This window comes from Hetaerina americana, unplaced genomic scaffold (assembly GCF_022747635.1).
Source record: "Hetaerina americana unplaced genomic scaffold, ioHetAmer1.1.p SCAF_9, whole genome shotgun sequence".
In the NCBI taxonomy this organism is placed as follows: domain Eukaryota; kingdom Metazoa; phylum Arthropoda; class Insecta; order Odonata; family Calopterygidae; genus Hetaerina; species Hetaerina americana.
In genome coordinates this window covers 79,384,236-79,402,827 of record NW_027287538.1, presented here as the reverse complement: position 1 = coordinate 79,402,827, position 18,592 = coordinate 79,384,236, and the positions used below count along the sequence as shown (strand labels likewise).

The window sequence follows — 18,592 nt, the reverse complement described above, 5'->3', positions numbered from 1 at the left end:
TTAGTTTGTCAGTCAGCCAAGGGGCTGCAAGCATTGCTGAGTGAATTGGGAATTCAGTGCGACAGGTATGGGATGAGAATCAATATTAATAAAACAAAGGTAATGCGAAAGAAAGAAAAAGGCTAAGCTTAACATTAAAGAAGGAGGGCAAAAACTAGAGCAGGTAGAACAGTTTACGTATCTCGGTAGTGTTTTGGACCAACACGGTCAAAGTAGTAGGGACGTAAGGAGAAGAATTGCGCTAGGCGAAGAGGCTTTCACAAGGAGGAGGGAGTTGATGACAGGGACATTGAGTAAGGATATTAAGAAAAGACTCGTAAAAACTTTGATATGGAGCGTAGCAATGTACGGCGCGGAAACGTGGTCATTGAAGCAGGAGGATAGACGTAGATTGGAGGCTTTTGAAATGTGGGTGAGGAGAAGAATGGAGAAGGTGAAATGGACAGAGAAGGAAACAAATGAGGAAGTACTTGGTATGGTGGGCGAAGAGAGGAGTTTGTTGGGAGAAATCCTATAGAGGCAGGAAAAGTGGATGAAGGGGGTGTTGACTGGGTAGAATGTTGGGCAAACGAGGAAAGGGAAGGAACAGGATAGGGATGTTGGACGGGATGAAGGGAGGAAGAAAGTACTCAGAGATGAAGAGGGACCTGATATTGAGTAGGATGATGGATTTTTTGTTTTTTTAGGAATAATAAAATGTTTGTTTGGTAGTTGTGTCCATCCAAAAACCTACCTTAACCGGTAGATTACCTTAATATATATATATATATATATATATATATAGTATATGCTTTCATAGACGTAACACGGAAGTGCCGAATAGTACAATACACAGTAACACATAATATAGAAACACAAAAAAAGAGAACACTCACACGTATTTTCTTGATATTTCGACGGAAACAATCCGTCTTCCTCTGAAGATGTAGAAGTAATCATTACTTCTACATCTTCAGAGGAAGACGGATTGTTTCCGTCGAAATATCAAGAAAATACGTGTGAGTGTTCTCTTTTTTTGTGTTTCTATATTATGTGTTACTGTGTATTATATATATATATATATATATATATATATATATATATATATATATATATATATATATATATATATATATATATATATATATATATATATAGCTATTCCCTTAGTATGCAAAGAGGTTCCATTGCTCTGAAAAGAAGATTACAATTTTTAAAATCCTGAATGATAATATGACACAGTTCCATGAACTTCTAGTCAACATGAGCCCAAACAAAATTAACTTCCATAAATGCAACACACAAAATATTGCTGAGACCTCACTAAGAAGGCAAAATTTTAACTAATATGTTTAATTATTGCATTAATGATTCACATGAGGATTTTACTTCTAGCATCCCAGTATTTTCATGAATTTCCATCCAAAGGTTTCCAACGTTCATATTTGATTCCTGGGAGTTTTCCTTCGTCCACCATTATATCCCCACCATTTATATAATGTCAGAGCATGTTTGGGCGCATAATATTTTGTCCCCCAATAGATGGAAGGACTAACTTGCATTAAAGTTTTGCACAATAGCCATGCAAATTTTCTCCAAGATGATATCTGGAAGTTTTGAGCCAAAATTTTCTCACACTCCTCTGTAACACTCCACCATTCACTCACCAAGGTCCTGGTGGTGAGCCTTCTCATTTCCTTCAACATACAGCAAGCTGTAGCCATCCCAGAGTTTAACATGGCCTGGCTCGCAACGAGGGATTGCCGTGGCCTGGCTGTGCCTCACAAGAAGTATTCCAGTTAGGTAGTCCGGTGATTGCTGGCACTCCCTCCCAGGGGCACCCTTGGCTCCTGGCAATCCAGGTGGACCCTGTGGACACAGATAGCACACACAATTACGTACAAGCTCAATACTTTATCTCTTCTGCCTGGCTCAGACACAGTACACTCTCAACATTATCCATTTACTAGTGGATATATGATGAAGCACGAATATTTGGAAAACATGGATATCCAAAATATACGTGGAAGATATAGATAGTCACAATATAAATGGATTTATACAGATACCCTCCTTTTCCATTTCTTGTGATTAATTTGAATTTTTTAGCAATGGAAAGAACACTTTATTCAGTTTTTCAGCCATTTTTATATGGGCGGAGGAATAACTTTTCAAGAATGCAGGACTATCACACAATGTATAGTAGAATGCATTTCCCTCAGAAAGCTAAACCAATCATGCAGCCAGGAAAAAACAAATGATTGGTGAAGGAAGAATATTTCCAAATGATCGCTGATATGGATTCATGTTCATCATATGGTATACTGATTAAAATAATGCAGTGCAGATGACTTCTTTGCTGCATCAAAAGACCTGGGATTTGCTCACCTTAAAGGAGCATATAGAATTCTCAGGGCTAACAAATGCGAGGGAAATGATTATGGGGAAGTATGGAAATACAAAAATGATCAATTGAAAACATTAAATCCCATGGACAACGTTTATTTTGTGATCAAAATTAAAAACTGTAAAGGAAGCTGAGATATTTCAGAAGATTTAAAAAAATACATATCAAAGTTTGAAAGCATTAAATTATCATTACAGTAGTAATTTTATTAAATATCCCAAGTTCTGGGAAGAGATAAAGTAGCACGGATAATAATAATAATGCAAAATGAATAATCCACAAAAACAGATAATCAAGAGTTTACCGTGCTTGCGGTCTACTGTGCCTCTTCCTTCCCCTTCCCCCCCTCTCCTTCCCAAACACCATCAGGGCAGGCCACTCCACCGTCATCCAGGCAGAGGGAGGGGGGAAAGTAGGCTTGCAACAAAAACCTATACAGTTTTCTCAATCAGCCAATTTGAATTGATTGAGTCTACTTTCCCACGCACATTTGTGCCATGTACTGCCACATTAATCATATGGCAGGAGGGAATAGAAAATTGGAGGAGATGAAGGTGTAGGCAAAACATTCGAGAGATAAAATGGATAAACAGAGTGGAAAGTGAAGGAGTCCTTCAAAGAGTGGATATAGAGAAAATCATATGGAGGAAGAAGAGTAGTCAAACTGATGGGACACATCACGAGGCATGACAGTTCACTGAAGGCCATAGGCAAGGGAAAGGTACACAGCAGTGGAGAATTATGGGTGAAGACTGACTGCAAGAAGCTGGCAATGGAAAACGCCTGCGTATCGAGCAATGGGCGGGAATGAAGAGAGATTGAAACGGAGGAGTTTCCAACCAATCCAAATCAATGGATTAATTACTCATGAAGATGACGAGATTGGTTTTCCTCAAGTGTTATAAACATTTGAGAAATTGCAACATCTTGTACTTTATTTTTTTTAATAATGCAGTATAATGGATGCTCTCCTTGGAATTTTGTAGCATCACAAGTGAAAAAAATTTGGATTACAACTGTAAGACATTTGAATTTGCTACAACCTCTAATTGATTTGTTTCATCTAAATTCATTAAAATATGTTCGGTGTTCAAAATACATATACTCGAAATCTAGCAATATTTACAAATTTTCAGTTCCAACCAAGAAATTATAGTTGTGTAGGTTAATATGCATTATACGTGGTCTGTGCAATAAATGCGCAAACTAGTGCAATCTGGTGGCCATGACATGTACTATCCACCAGCAGCACTGGTTGCCCGAGACCCAATAATTAGCCTGCAGAGTGCCTGTGCTCGGCAGATCGTCGAGCTGTGCGTACGGTGCACAGCTCGACGATAGCTATTATTGTCCTTGTTTTTACTGTTTGCCAAAAATGGAAATTGACAAAATCACGGAGCAACGAATCAACATCAAGTTTTTGGTGAAGTGCAGTGGTAAAAGTTATCAAGAAATTACTGAAATGTTGACAGCTGCTTACGGTGATAGTGCTCTGAAGGAAAAACATCCGTTTCCAAGTGGATTAAGCGTTTTAAAGATGGCCGACGAGACACCACGGATGACGCAAGGCGGAGATGACCTTCAACCACCTGTGTTGACGAAAACATTGATCGTGTGCGGTCCCTTGTCCTTAAAAATCATCAAAAAACTGTCCGAATGATAGAAGCTGATGAACTGAATTTGGGGAAATCAAGAGTGCAGACTATTTTAACCAAATTTGACTCCAGGTGATGGATGGATCCTTCAGTTTCTGGAAAATGATTCAATCACCTTGATCCTTGATCATCCTTCTTATTCAACCCCCTGTGAATTTCTCCTGTTCCCAAAATGCAAAAATGTGATGAGGGGACATTACTTGGCAGAAGTGGACACCATTAAGCAAGAAACGACGAGAAAACTAAAAAGCCTAAACTGCCGAGGACTTCCAAGGGTGCTTTAAACAGTGGAAAAGAAGATGGAATAAGTGCATAGCCTACAAATAGAGAGTACTTTGAAGGGGAAAAAATCGATGTAGATTAAATTTTTCAGAATAAAGTTTTTTTGGCCCCAGTTTGAGTATACGAGGACGGTTCAATAAGTACCCGTGTTGTAAATGAAGAAATCATTTTTTCAAAAACATTTTTTTTTTTTCAACGTAGTCCCCTTTTCAAAAGATACACTTCTCCCGACGTTCCGGCCATTTTTTTAACCCCTCCAAAAAATAAGATTTGTCGAGCTCTCCAAAATACGCCTGTCTCAGCAATAACTTCCTCGTTTGAGCCAAATTTTTTTCCCCAAGCCATTTCTTCATGTTAGGGAATAAGAAAAAGTTGTAGGGAGCTAGATCAGGTGAATACGGGGGGTGCGGCAGCAATTCATAACGTAATTCATGCAGTTTTCGAAGTTGACAGCCGGATCAGCTTGTTGTCCACCGTGAGCAATCGCGGCACCCATCGGGTCAACAATTTTTTCATCGCCAACTTATCATGTAAAATTGTCGCTCTGGTTGACACACCCACGGCCTCTGCTACTTCGGGCACTTTCATTCGTCGATCAGCGAGAATCATGGCGTGGACTTTTTGAATGATTTCCTCGGTAACCACATCTGCTGGGCATCCTGGTCGCTCCTCATCAAAAACAGATGTTCGCCCACGTTTAAATTCTTTGAACCAATATCTAACTGTGGTCATAGATGGCAAAGTGTCCCCATAAACAGCATCCAACTTTGCTTTCATCTCCTCGCATTTCTTCCCATCCAAAAACAAAAAGCGAATTACCGAATGATACTGCTCTTTTTCCATCTTAGCAAAAATCACAGAACACGTCTTACTCGAATGGCTGCCAAATCCAAACTAACCTTTAAATCAGTCTGAAATTTGTTTCACCGTCATTTGATAGATGGCAGCACACGATGATAACATAAACTTCTTTCAGGAACGTCTTTGTTGCCAAACACAGGTACTTATTGAACCGCCCTCATATATTGGACAGAGTAGTATATTCCACTTATACCCAGAAATGTTATAATGCATGCATAAAGATAGGAGAAATTTTGAAATGCTGTAAGATGTACAATAAGACATTTCAAATTGTCATTCATGTCATTTTTAATAAATTCTAAATCATCAGTATAACAAACTTCAATACCTTGTCCATTCATAATGCTATTTTAAAGTTTTAACAGGTATGATTTTGGTGTATGAAGTTAGCTAAATCCACTTGAAAACTTCTCTTGTGATGTAAATTACAACAGTTTTTACAGTGGGCCACATGTCTAGAAAAATGCAAACCAGGAAAATGGCAAAGAGGAACAATAAAAATTTATAAATTCCCATTTTTTATAGCATCCTGATGAAAATCATGCCATTATGTTTGGAATTGCTGCATATCCCAGCATATGTACAGCTATTTTTAAAATGACTATGTAGTCCTGTATGGATAAAAATTTTATTATTTAACCATGGGTGCGTAAAATTACAAGTAATAATGTTATAAGGAGAAGAATTGATTCAGGCAAAATATCTGACAGAAGGAGAAGGGAATTGATGACAGTAACATTGAGTAACAATGTTGAGAAAAGGCTTGTCAAAATTTTGATATGGAGCATGGTTTTTTGTGGCTCATAAACTTGGTCATTAAAGCAAGACAATTGGTGTCTTGGAACTAGGAAAAACAGATTGGAGGCTTTTGAAATGTGGGTGTGGAGAAGGATGGAGAAGGTGAGGTGGACAGAAAGGAAGACAAATGGGGAAGTGCTAAGGTGTGTTGGAAGATGAGGCGGGATTGCAGGGCGAAATCCAAAGGAGGAAGGAGAAATCGATGCACAGCATTTTGTTTGGCAATGGGATGTTGAAGACTGTGATAGAGGGGAGAATGCTGGGCAAATGAGGAAGAGGCAGGAATATGATAAAGAAGTTGGATGGAATGAAGGGAGGAAGGAAGTATTCGGAGTCAAAGAGGGACATATTGTAGTGTCAGATATCAGGTTGTGCCCTTTGCTTAAGAGAGGCCAGTATATTATACAATTTCTAAGGTTGTACCCATCCAAAACCTATCTTAACCAATAGTTACACCATCAATTACATGTGTATGCATGAATATGATATATTTTTGGTGTTGTTTTCCATTTTTAATTAGGGGTAGTTAAAATTACTCTCCAAATTTTTATTAGCTTAATTTTAAAGCTTACCATATGATTTCATTATGACAAAGGATTCTCAGAATATGTATTAGCATACCATGGACCTTTGCATTCATATTGTCTAATCACCCTCCACACGTACATGGCAAGGATAATTTTCACGTCTATATTGTAATAATCAGTTCTATGGTTGGTTGTGGCAGAAATGCCACTTGCATTAAACAAAGGTCCTGCTCACCTGAGGCCCTTGCAGTCCCAGCAAACCAGGCTCTCCCTTAACTCCTGGGAAGCCATTTGCCCCCGTTAATCCAGGCGAACCTGGTAGTCCCCTTTCTCCCTTCATCCCTGGTATTCCAGGAGCACCATCCACACCACTAGGCCCCATGGCACCAGGCAGCCCACGTGGTCCCGGTAGGCCTCTTCCTCCCTTCTGGCCATAAGTCGATCGTCCCGGCTCTCCCTTGTCTCCCTTACTTCCCCACAATCCCTTCTCACCATCAAGACCACTGATTCCAGGGAAGCCCTTGTCTCCCTTTGGTCCCACAGGCCCAGAGGTCCCCGGCAAACCCTGGAAACCAGGTTCACCCTTCACACCTCGTGCTCCAGGGATACCTGGCTGACCTAGAGGTGATGGGAGAGGAAGGAATGAGATTCTTCATCATGCATGTGGGGGTTTCATTTTAAAGTAATTATTACTGAGAAATAACCTGGGTAATAATCCGGATAAAATTTAATCTGTATATTAATTGATCCTTACGTACATAATGTTATAAATTACAGCTATTAATATGATTTTTTTCATTTCATTTCATTATTAAACCTTCTATTTCTTTGGGATTAGCAACAACACAAAAACTCATTTTCCTCCCATAATGTGAAATCCATACATGGGGAAGATTGAGTGGGATCCTTAAGTGCATAAGTTCTGTAATTTATAGCAATGAATGTTGATTTGTTTTGTCTCATGAGGCCATAGATTGAAGCAACTCGCAGTATGAAGAGGATTAAGGGCGATTAAGTTCCTTCATTTGGAAGGCTACAGTGCCCAGCAATAGACTATGATTTGATAGCCACTTATGCACATGATTGATTTGATGCAGTTGTGAAGTGGAATAGTGATTTTCAAACTGGCCACTTGTCCCTCACGGACAATCCAAGAAGTGGAAGACCATCACTCACGGACGTTGCTACCACAGTGAGGAAAAGTGAAGGACTTAGACCGAGGAGCCACCATCCAAATGATCATGAGTGGGACTGATGATCTTAGCTACGAAGGCATCTGGAAAATTATTCACAAGGATCTGCACCACGTCAAAAGTGTCTGCACGTCAAGTTTCACGACTAATGACCCATATTCAGAAGCAAACACACTGGCAATCAACATGATGTGGCTTTGAAATTTTGCCACATCCGCCCTTTCCTCCCAATCTGACCCCAAACAACTTTTCCTTATTCCCAGGACTCAGAAAACCATTTTGAGGCTTGAGATTCAGCAACACAAATGATGCCATTCAAGAAATGGAACAATGGTTCTTGATACAATTTGCTGAGTTATATAGTGAGAGCCTTCACAAGATCAAGAAATGCTGGGAGAAATGTACAGCACTATAGCTTAAGTCTTAAGAATAACAAATAAAAATTAAGTATTATTTTTATTAAAAATTAAAGGTTTACAGTATCCCCTCATATACCAGCCTGCAAACCAAAGATGGAATGCAAGGAGAAAATGTAACATTGAAATGAATATGAAATATACAGAATATGAAATTGGTTACACTCCCTTACCATCACGCCCTGGATTGCCCTTCTCTCCAGGGGCACCATAGACGCCATCAAGGCCACGGTCTCCCTTGAGTCCAGGGAAACCTGGGGGGCCATCAGGGCCAGGTGAACCAGGTAATCCATCAAGGCCTGGGGGCCCAGGAGGACCAGGGGGGCCACTGATGCCCTTCTCTCCTTGTGGGCCTGGGGGCGAGGGTAGTCCTGGACTTCCAATAATTCCAGGTAAGCCAGGGAGACCAATATCGCCTGATGGGATGATAGGAAACGTAAACCATTAGTCCCTCAGGTATAAAGAGTCAGGTCACTCATGATAGACACAGCATAAAATAAAACACATTGAAAACTGAAAAAGATTTGCCTATAACTCTGATTTTTTAGATTATCAATATTTTTAATGATTTATTTATTGATAACATTTTGTAGAGCAATAACAAACAGTAGCATTACTGCAGAGTAATATAGTACCATACATGCTGGACCATAAGAAGCACTTTTTAACTCCAAGATGTACTCTAAAATCAGCCTGCATCTAATGGGCCAAATGTATATGAGCATGCCTTTGTCCTACAAGTGGCAAGCCAATTTGCCAGGGAAAATGGAGAAATACTATTATGCATTTTTTTCTTCCATCAGGCAGAGGAAATGGTTGTCTTCATTACAAATTATTTTGATGATAGCAATGTTTTGAGCAAGTAGCAAGCAATAGAGCTTTAATATTTCCTTGACAGTGCTTTCTAAAAAAAATTCCAATATTTTAAATGCAATATATGCAATAGAATGTAGTATGTTCAGTTACATCTCATGTGTGGTGCTGCTGCAAATCCTAGATGCATCACACAAATGGGGATGTCACCCCTCTGTAATACATTGTCTCTTTTCTGATAAACTCCACAGACAATCAACCTTAAGTACTACGACATCGATGAAAGAAGACACTTTGCTTTTCCTCACAGAATTTATTTATTACGGTCTAGGTTTCATTACATCTTCAGGTCATGTATCCCCTGAAGATTACGCTGTAACAAAACCTAGGTTGTAATAAAAAAATCCTGCATGAGAGAGCAATATGTCTTCTTTCATCATGAAGAATTTCCACCATGTTACCCCTGAAACTGTGTCATTTAGAACGAGATTGTTGTAAAGGCATAAAAATTGGTTTCCTTTGATACAAAATTTGATAATATCACATGAATAGCAGAAACTAAGTGTTGCATCAAATGTTAAAATAATAATAGCCTCATGGGATTGAGAAGATTGTCTCACTATATTGTATTCCACTTGAAGTCATCAATTATGCTCCAGAATATGGAAAATGGAGGAAGCAGGAGAATGATTTGATGAATGTAGATACGAGTAAAGAAACTGTAAGCTCACGTACTTCTAATCGCCAAAGTTTGTGGAATATGTTATGATCTGGATGAACGGAAATATTTTCTGCAAAAAAATTATTTTAATTGAAGCAAGAAAATTAGTAATAGGTATGTCTATTGCCAATTTTTGTGGGACATCACGGTGCAAGATATGCATGAAGATAAATAGTCTCTACATATATACCAGAAATATAATGGCAAAAAAATGCCACTTGAATATTAAATAATGGTAACAAGACACCCATTCATTATATTATACCGATGGGAAGAATGAAATGGCAGATGATTTCTAATGCTTTTGATTGCTTGAAAAAGTCCCGGCAGAAAATTAAAAGTGAGACTATTAAAATTCCTTCTTAAAAAGTGAAGAATAAGCTACGTCCTGTATGGATATATTGTGCATGAGGAAGGTGATAATCCCAGTGAAAATACTAGCAGAAATGATTTAGCAACAGTGATGACAAATTTTTGGATTCAACAATGAATAAACATTAATATAGCAGTCAATTTTTAATGTATCAATTCCATTTTCTTCATATTGGTGTGAACATTAAACTACTTTGATCCCTTTCTGTATGATCCAATTATTTTTCATAAGTTCTAACCTGAAAAATCATAGTCTGTTCTATGCCCCTACGGTACATCTTATGGGCCGGGAAATAATGGTAGCCACATTCTGATATTCTAAGTTATTGGACTCTGAGCCATGAGTCATAATCTATAGAGTAAAAGGTAAAATTAGCCAACAATGGCTCATGAGAACAATGTGAATCTAGACAACTTCATATAATGGTCCAAAATGTAATCTAGTCCCATTTACACACTATAGTGCATACATGATTAGCATCTATGCCTACATCACTTTATTAAGTTCTGTGAACTTAGGTTCTAGCCTAGTTGGTTAGTCTAGTCTAGTGGGTCTAGTGACTGTGATTACATATGAATACAACTTTTTGTGGGGATAGCTCCATGATTCAAGGATTGAATCAAATTTCATAAGAAATATCAAGTCAAATATAGGATCTTGGATTCAATCTTATCATTTTTGGATGCAAACCACCCACAGTATTTTCTATAGCTCTGAAAATTATTGCAGAAATTGTAATAGATTTTTGCAGCTTAGTTTTAATGTGATATTTTTGAGAAATGTACATGAAATTTAGCACACTTTGTACACTGTCTATTCAATATGAGGTTTTTTTTAGATATTAGGTGCCATTGAATTTAACTTCCAGCAAATAATAATGCATACACTCTTGCAAATATTGTATGCCCTACGTACCACGAGGACCGGCAGCCCCTGGGATGCCATCACGACCCTGCTTTCCTGGGAAGCCAGGAAGTCCCTTCTCTCCTTTTACAGCCACACCAGGAGGTCCAGGGAAGCCATCTGGTCCAGTCTCGCCTGAAAATCATAAATTTACACAAAATAGTCCGTTACACTTAGATTTCCTTTTGTGAATTTGAAGCGATTCCACTTTGGCCAATTTATTGCCTTAATTATAAGAGCCCATACGCCATAAGAAATTAAAACTGAATGTTATCTTTTTATCATTACCTTGTTTTCTATCATATTGATGTTATCATAGGTTAGTTTTCCATTTATTTAACACATATTTGTTAACATGCATGCTGGATCAAGCCAGCATGCAAACCAAAGGATGTCCAAAAGTAGTCTTGATGTGCACACATACAAGTCTAAGCAGTTTGATTAGGTACTAGTTTTCAGGGCTGTAACTCTCTGTTGGGAGTAGCTGCAGTATTTTTCAAGGCTGTTTCACTTAATTTATTTGTTTCTGTTGCATGAGCTGGTTGCATTCATATGAGAACAAAATTATTAAAATTTTATTTCCATATAATTTTGGAAACTTATTCCAATAAAACAAGATCTTGCACTTTTAACAATGTGTCTCAAACATAGGACATCACATAATCTTTACAAATAGTATGGATAATAATAATTGATAGCAATAAATCTGAAAATCTGTTTGTTACCCTGTTATGATAAATTAATAAAGAGATTCAGTTTAAGTTGACTGCTAGTACGTAATATGTAAGCACTCTCTTCAACACACACGTATATTAAAGTGTAAATTCATAGCCTAGGCTCAAACCCAGAAACAGCATTGCAATGGAGTTTATTAAGAAAAGCTCCAAGTTTTCAGGCAGAGCAATTTCTATTCAGTAATTAAAGAATGAAATAATTTATCCATAACACAAGACTTGGATTAAAATTCAGTTAATAAATGAAACTTTCCTCATCTCTTAATTTTTCCATATTGTAATCAAATTTAGGAAATAGACCCATTCAAACTTGAATTATCATATCTGGCTCTAAAGAAGGTGAAGATGTGGTGGAATCAGCTGACAAGGTGATGGGCATGCGATTTTGGGCTGCATGTGGAATCATATAGGTATATTGATTACTTGCATAGATGACAAATGATAAATGGGGAGTATTGTGCATCATTATTACAACAGTACAGCAAAGAAATCAAGAAAACAACTTCATTTAACAAAGACAAAATTCTCTTCAATCAAGACAATGCATGGATGCACACCTGTGCAGTTTTGATGGTGAGAATAGTGGAATTAAAGTTCGGAATATTACTACATCCACCGTATCCACCAGATTTGACCCCCAGTGACTCCTCTCCATTTCTAAACTAGAAAGAATGGCTCAGCAGAAAATGATGCATGCCAAACAAGGAGGTGATTGCTAACACTGATGCCACGTTTGAGAACCTTCTGAAACCCTACTATTTGGATGGCTTGAAAAAGCTGAAGAAATGCTAGGAAAAGTGTCCCGAGCTAAAAGGAGAGATTATATTGAAAAATAAAAACAAATCTACCCGAAACAATTTGTTTTTCTAATTTTTTTCAAGAACTTATTGAACAATCTATGTACAAATAGATAGGCATTTCAATTTTAATAATATATATTACTTTATAGGCAAAAACTATGGCAGGCTGTTATAAAAACTATTAGGCTTACAATTGGTTAACATAAAAGCACCCTGGCAACCAACCTCAATACAAGAAAATAATAGATAAAAGGTGTAAATCAAAGTGCCCACAGCTCATGGTTACATGTACTTACCCTTTAGTCCTGGAAAGCCCATGGGTCCAGGCAGGCCACGTTGCCCAGGAAGTCCAGGGTCACCCTTGAGACCTGGAGCACCCGGCAAGCCATCAAAGCCTGGGTCTCCCTTCAGTCCATCCCGCCCAGGTAGCCCATGTCGACCAGGCTCTCCCTTCTCACCCTTGACCTCAACCAAGGGGCCAGAAGGACCTGGGTCTCCCTTCTCTCCCTTCACACCAGGGAAGCCAGCTTGACCAAAGAAGCCTAAGAGCAGAGTGATTGAAAGAAGAGAACAGGCACTCCCGTAAGCAGATGCACCAGCATACTTTCAAACACCATCGGAGATCCACTATTTGAGTGATAACACCAACATCAGAATGTGAACCTAATTTATAGAATTCAGTAACAATATGGGCTTTTGTGATAAGGGCATGGTGAAGAATGGAGAAAATAAGTTGGACTGAGGGTAAGAAAAATGCTCAAGTTTCAAAAATGGTGGGTGAAGAGAGAGTAAGTTACTAGGAGAAATCTGTAAAGGGCAGAGAGGAAATATTGAAAGGTATTTCAGGATATTGAGGGTAATGAGAGAAGGGAAAATTCAGGCTAAGCAGGGTAGAGGAAGGAAGAATGCTTTTTAGACAGGGTGAAAGGAGGCAGAATTCATGAAGAAATGAAGGAAGGTTTGGGCAAACAAGAGGTAGTTCTCGTGATACAAACAAGTAGATGATCATTAGGACCTAACCAAAAACTACCTTTGATACATTAGTAAATAAAATGAAAACCTTAAATTTTAAATATTCTTTATCTTGTAATTTCTTGACTACCTGAACGTTCTCACTTGTACAATTTTCATATGCAGTCATTTTGGCATAAACTAGAAGTGTGTCAGTGCTTTGAAAGTTCATGGATACCTATAAAAAAAAACTATAGATTCAACTACTCTAAAAGCCTCTGCCACCACAACATGGAGTGTGCCTGACCTGATCAAGGGGAGGCTGACAAGGAAATGACACTGTTAAAGAACTTCTAGCGCAGGCTGTATCGCTGTAAAAGCAAAGTGGGTGAATTAACATTCTGAACTTTCATTCTGCAATGATTTTGCCCCCCTTGCTACTGAACAAATAAATAGGGGATTGCGGTTTCTCTGTGGTACATGTTAAAAGTGGAGCAGCCATGTTTACACTACTGTTTCACCATATTGCTGTTACACTCTGGTATCATGCTGCCAGTTGCAAACCATAGCTCATCAAGCAAGGCTTTCCAAATGAGAAATGAAAATTTATACTAGCATCATGTTTGAAATTGTAGTGCAGTTTAAAGTCTTTCACTTGATTCACCTTCATTGGTAGAATACCCTGGGAAAAAACAATAATATTTTTAAAGTAATTATCTGGTCAACATTTTTATTCCAGCAAATAGCTAAAGTCTACACTTTCATGCACTGTTTTTTGCCCACCCATCATACTTCATTTCCATGCCTGAAGAAGGGTTATAAGGAAACAAAGATGATGATGGCATATGCGCTCTGTTTTGATGGAGGAGTGACAGACATTGAGTGTCAGCTTTCACTTCCAGCCACAACTGTGGCACTGCAGGCTGAGATGATAGTTGGGAGGCAGACAGCTTTCATGGTGATGATCTGCATCCTGATTGACTGTGCAGTCTGAGCCTTTCTTTAGCCTCAAATATACTGGGAATTCATTCAGCACTCTTTCATAAGCTTAACAAATTCCTAAATGAGGCACAATCAAAATAATATGTGGGAAATCACTTAGCAAAATTTCAGTTCCATCTAGGGGATAATAAAAAGGGGCAAATCATACACATTACTCACTTTGACTTGACTCTTGGTGGGGAAAGTTATATTTTTACGGTCATACGTGTACAAAATCACACATATAGATGGAATGGAGGCATCAAATTGATAAAAATATTTCTAAGAAGAAATACTGATAAAGTTTAGAAATGCAGGAGTTCTTAAAATTCTGAACAAACAAATACCCTTTAATTATTTTCATGAGGTAATGAACCTATGATATATTTAAATTAGTCAGGACTTCTTAGTCTTTCCCATCAGTGTTGTTTCATGGGTGCCAATTGCTGTCCATTTTGAATTCAACTTCTTCCGCTACACCTTGATAATTGATCCAAGCCTTGCAGTTGAAGCACTGAATTAATTCCTCAAGGGATGTTTAATAGGTCAGGTTTTCCCTTTAGTTTTCTTCATGCCCTCTATGAGATGGCCCCTAACACTACCTTGCAGTAGAATATTTAGGAGTTATCTTGTGATCTGACCTCTATTCCTGCAGGGAACTTTACACTTTTTGGGGGTGTTTTCCTGTTTGATAGGATTGAATGTAGTTAAAGCTTATTTTCACCTATTGGTACATTAGGATGGCAGTGCACCATTACTTCTCTGTATCTGCACTGTGCATTTGAATTGAGTTTGCTCCTACATTATTTACTACAGTGCCATAGTGAACAAGGATCCAATCTATATTTTCAACTCCCTGTTTTATTGATAAGGAAACTGGCATATTTCTCCTAGCACTGAAAATTCAAATTGGCAGCTGCCCCTTATGTCTACTGTAAGTTGTTTCTCTATACCGGGACATTTTTGACCCTTCCATTTCAGGCTCATCCTCTAAATAATCTTTTCTCACTGTTAAACAAAAAGTGTATTTTTATTCCTCTGCTCCCACATGCAGAACTCCAGCACATCAAATTTATGTTCAACTGCATGATTGACAACTTCTGCTTTTCTCATAACCTTTAGTTTTTTCATGTACATTGAATGAATGAATAGTCTTTTAGTGGCTATTTAGTATTATATATTTTCACCAAAGAACAATGAGTTTGCTGTTTTCATTTGTGGCCATAAACAAAAGCACCTGTCTTAAATAACATGCATGTGGAGCTAACTGAAGGATGCATGTGTATGCAAAGCAGAAGACACAAGTCATAATTTGAATTGGTGGGCCACGCATTAGAAAGACAACATCTTAGCCAATAAGATGTTATCTTCAGATGTTTTGTTCAATGTTTGTCAGAATCTTTGCATATAACTTTACATCCGTTTTTTATGTTTCCCTACATAATGAGAACATTTTTCAATTTTTCTGAAAAGTCATGAACTTGAAACAAAGTTCTGGGTCCCCAACTTTATAGTTGAGAAGTCATTCACTATATATTCCATTGCAACGATAAATCCTTTTTTAATCCATAGATCCTTATACAAGATGTTTAACCAATTTTTTTTGCTGATTTAAGGGCAAAAATGATACATGGTAAAATGTAATAACTTCTTAATGTCTTTGAATTTTATGATTGCAAGATATGGTACTACCTGGCTTCCAGGAAGTTCCAGGCTCTTTACCAAATCCACAGATGAATGTGTTGAACAACATTGAGCCTTATTCTAAACACTGTTCTGCATATTAACTCAGGGAGCCAACTCACCAGGTGATCCTTTTTCCCCAGGAGGGCCATCCAACCCACTCCTGCCTGGAAGGCCAATGTCTCCCTTGAGGCCAGGGAAGCCTGGAATGCCTGCAGGCCCTGGTTCACCAGGCAAACCTGTCAACCCATCCAGACCAGGTAGGCCAGGCTCCCCAAATGGTCCAATGTCACCCTGGGCAAATAGAAACAGTGTCAATCGATAAGGGATGAATGCAGAGAACTCACAATAATAATCTCTAGGTTCTCATTCACAAGCAGTTAAGTAAGTGGGCAATCCATCTGACAACAATTCTCCTTGCTACAGCATGGAAAATATATTGGCTGTTTTGTAATAATATACGTTTAATTTGTAATAACATACATAATAATATACAGCACCCAACCAACCATTTATGGGCAGCATCCATGCCAATCCCTCAACAACTTACTGCTGTTTATCAAATCTGAAAATAGCTACTTTTAAGGGAAATAGTAGAGAGTTATAGTGATTGCAGTTGCTAATTAACCATAAACTCTGGACCATATTGAGTGCAGAAAATTTTTCTAATGCAATGAAATTTTTCATTCTGACAATAGGCGAACATTTTTCTCAATATGCATATGGTTGCACACCATCAATTTGTTCCCGAGAAATGAACTGCTTGCGTGGAATCTTACTGTAGTAATATTCCACGGCATCTAAGGAAGGATCTTCAGAGCAAATAAATAACATCCTCCATAATGCATGGGCCATTGGGCATATCATGGCAATGTTTACAGGCACACAGCTCACAAGTTCTTGCTCAAAGCAATATGGATGCACGCTCCCCTTACTCTCTCCCTGTGATTTCTCCTTCTTGCTCACAACAAAGGGTTACCATTTTGGCCACATTCAAGAGATCCAATTTCAGTTTCAGAAGCTGCTCAAAATGCATGCAGAACAGATCAATCAATCTAACCCTGGGAGAAGCGATGGGAAATGTATATCAATTCACTTTAAAGGGGATGGCAGCCAAGTTTAAATTTAATGTTTCTTTTTATAACTTTTGGATTGAACCTTTTAGTGCCTCAGAAGCTCCTGCACTAATAATGGAAGCTAACACAATTTTTCCAAAGTGAAATTTAAACCACATACCATGTTACCCTTCATTCCAGGGAAGCCACTATGTCCTGGAGGTCCATCAAGTCCAGGTGGTCCAACAGGTCCGATAAGTCCAGGTAATCCACGCTCTCCCTTTAGTCCAGTGGGGCCAGGTCGACCAATTCCAGGCAATCCAGGTTCTCCTTTAGATCCAGATGGACCATCAAAGCCTGGCAACCCAGGTGGACCCCTCAGACCAGGCATTCCAGGTTCTCCCTTCTGGCCCTTCTCAGATACCTGACCTGGAGTCCCCTTTTCACCCTTTTATGGGAGAAAAGAACAAGGTTCAGAGATTTACCCAGAAGATGTGGAAATTGCTACACATGAACACCCATAGAGAAGACTAATAGGCGTGCTAGCATCTTTCCAAGAGGCAAATGTTCTGGTATACTGGTGGCCTACAAAAATGATGGAGAAATTTACCTCTCCACCCCCCTGGAGGTCAACAGAGGGGTACTACAGGGGTCAGTGCTTGGACCTATACTTTTTCTAATTTTTATTAATGATCTTCCTGGGCAGCTGCAGTTAAATGGTTCTAAAAAATGTGTTATTTATGCTGACGATGTGAGTGCAATGACACCCAGTAAAAATTTATGGGATCTGGCTGTGGCTGGTGATCTTCTGACGAAAACTATGTCTACATGGTGCAAATGGTGCAATCTGGTTCTCAATGTTGAAAAAACTCATGCAGTGGTCTTCTCATCTCTGCACAGCACAATTGATAACTCTTTTTCAACATATGGTAGTAATTTAAATTTTGTAAGTAATTTTAAGTTCCTAGGACTTCATGTAGACTGTAACCTCAAATGGAATTTCCACGTTTTGAACTTAATTAAAAAGTTAAATTCTGTGTACTACTTACTCTCCATAATAAGACACACTGTAAGTCAAAATGTGTTGATTATGTTGTACTATGGATCATTTCATTCAAGAATTTCTTATGGAATTGTATTGTGGGGACTGCCCTCTCACCTTCTCAGTGTTCTAAAGATACAGAAAAAGATGGTGAGAATTATGTGCAATGAAAATTATTATGCACACTGTCGACCTCTCTTAGAAAGTTAAAATTGTTAACTGCTCCCTGTGTATATATCTATCAATCTATAATGCTTGTTAAAAATTATAGTGCAGATTTTGAAACGAACAATAGCATTCACCTGTACAATACAAGACAATGCAACAACCTGCATGTAAAATCAACAAACTTAACCATGGCTGCAAATGGTCCTAAGTCAATGTGTATAAAATTATATAATAACCTACCTATATGTAT

At 38.3% G+C, this 18,592-nt stretch overlaps 1 protein-coding gene across 1 annotated transcript in view; it reads right to left on the bottom strand.

Moving 5' to 3' along the window:
* Nucleotides 1–18,592, bottom strand: part of Col4a1 (Collagen type IV alpha 1) — a 293,149-nt gene that overhangs the window by 8,079 nt on the left and 266,478 nt on the right. The window contains exons 22-28 of the mRNA XM_071597882.1: nt 17,314–17,580; nt 16,200–16,371; nt 12,759–13,004; nt 10,941–11,063; nt 8,292–8,534; nt 6,745–7,127; nt 1,647–1,848 (exon numbers count right to left, since the gene is read on the bottom strand). Coding sequence (XP_071453983.1) covers nt 1,647–1,848; nt 6,745–7,127; nt 8,292–8,534; nt 10,941–11,063; nt 12,759–13,004; nt 16,200–16,371; nt 17,314–17,580 — 1,636 coding nt within the window. The remainder of the gene's footprint in view (nt 1–1,646; nt 1,849–6,744; nt 7,128–8,291; nt 8,535–10,940; nt 11,064–12,758; nt 13,005–16,199; nt 16,372–17,313; nt 17,581–18,592) is intronic.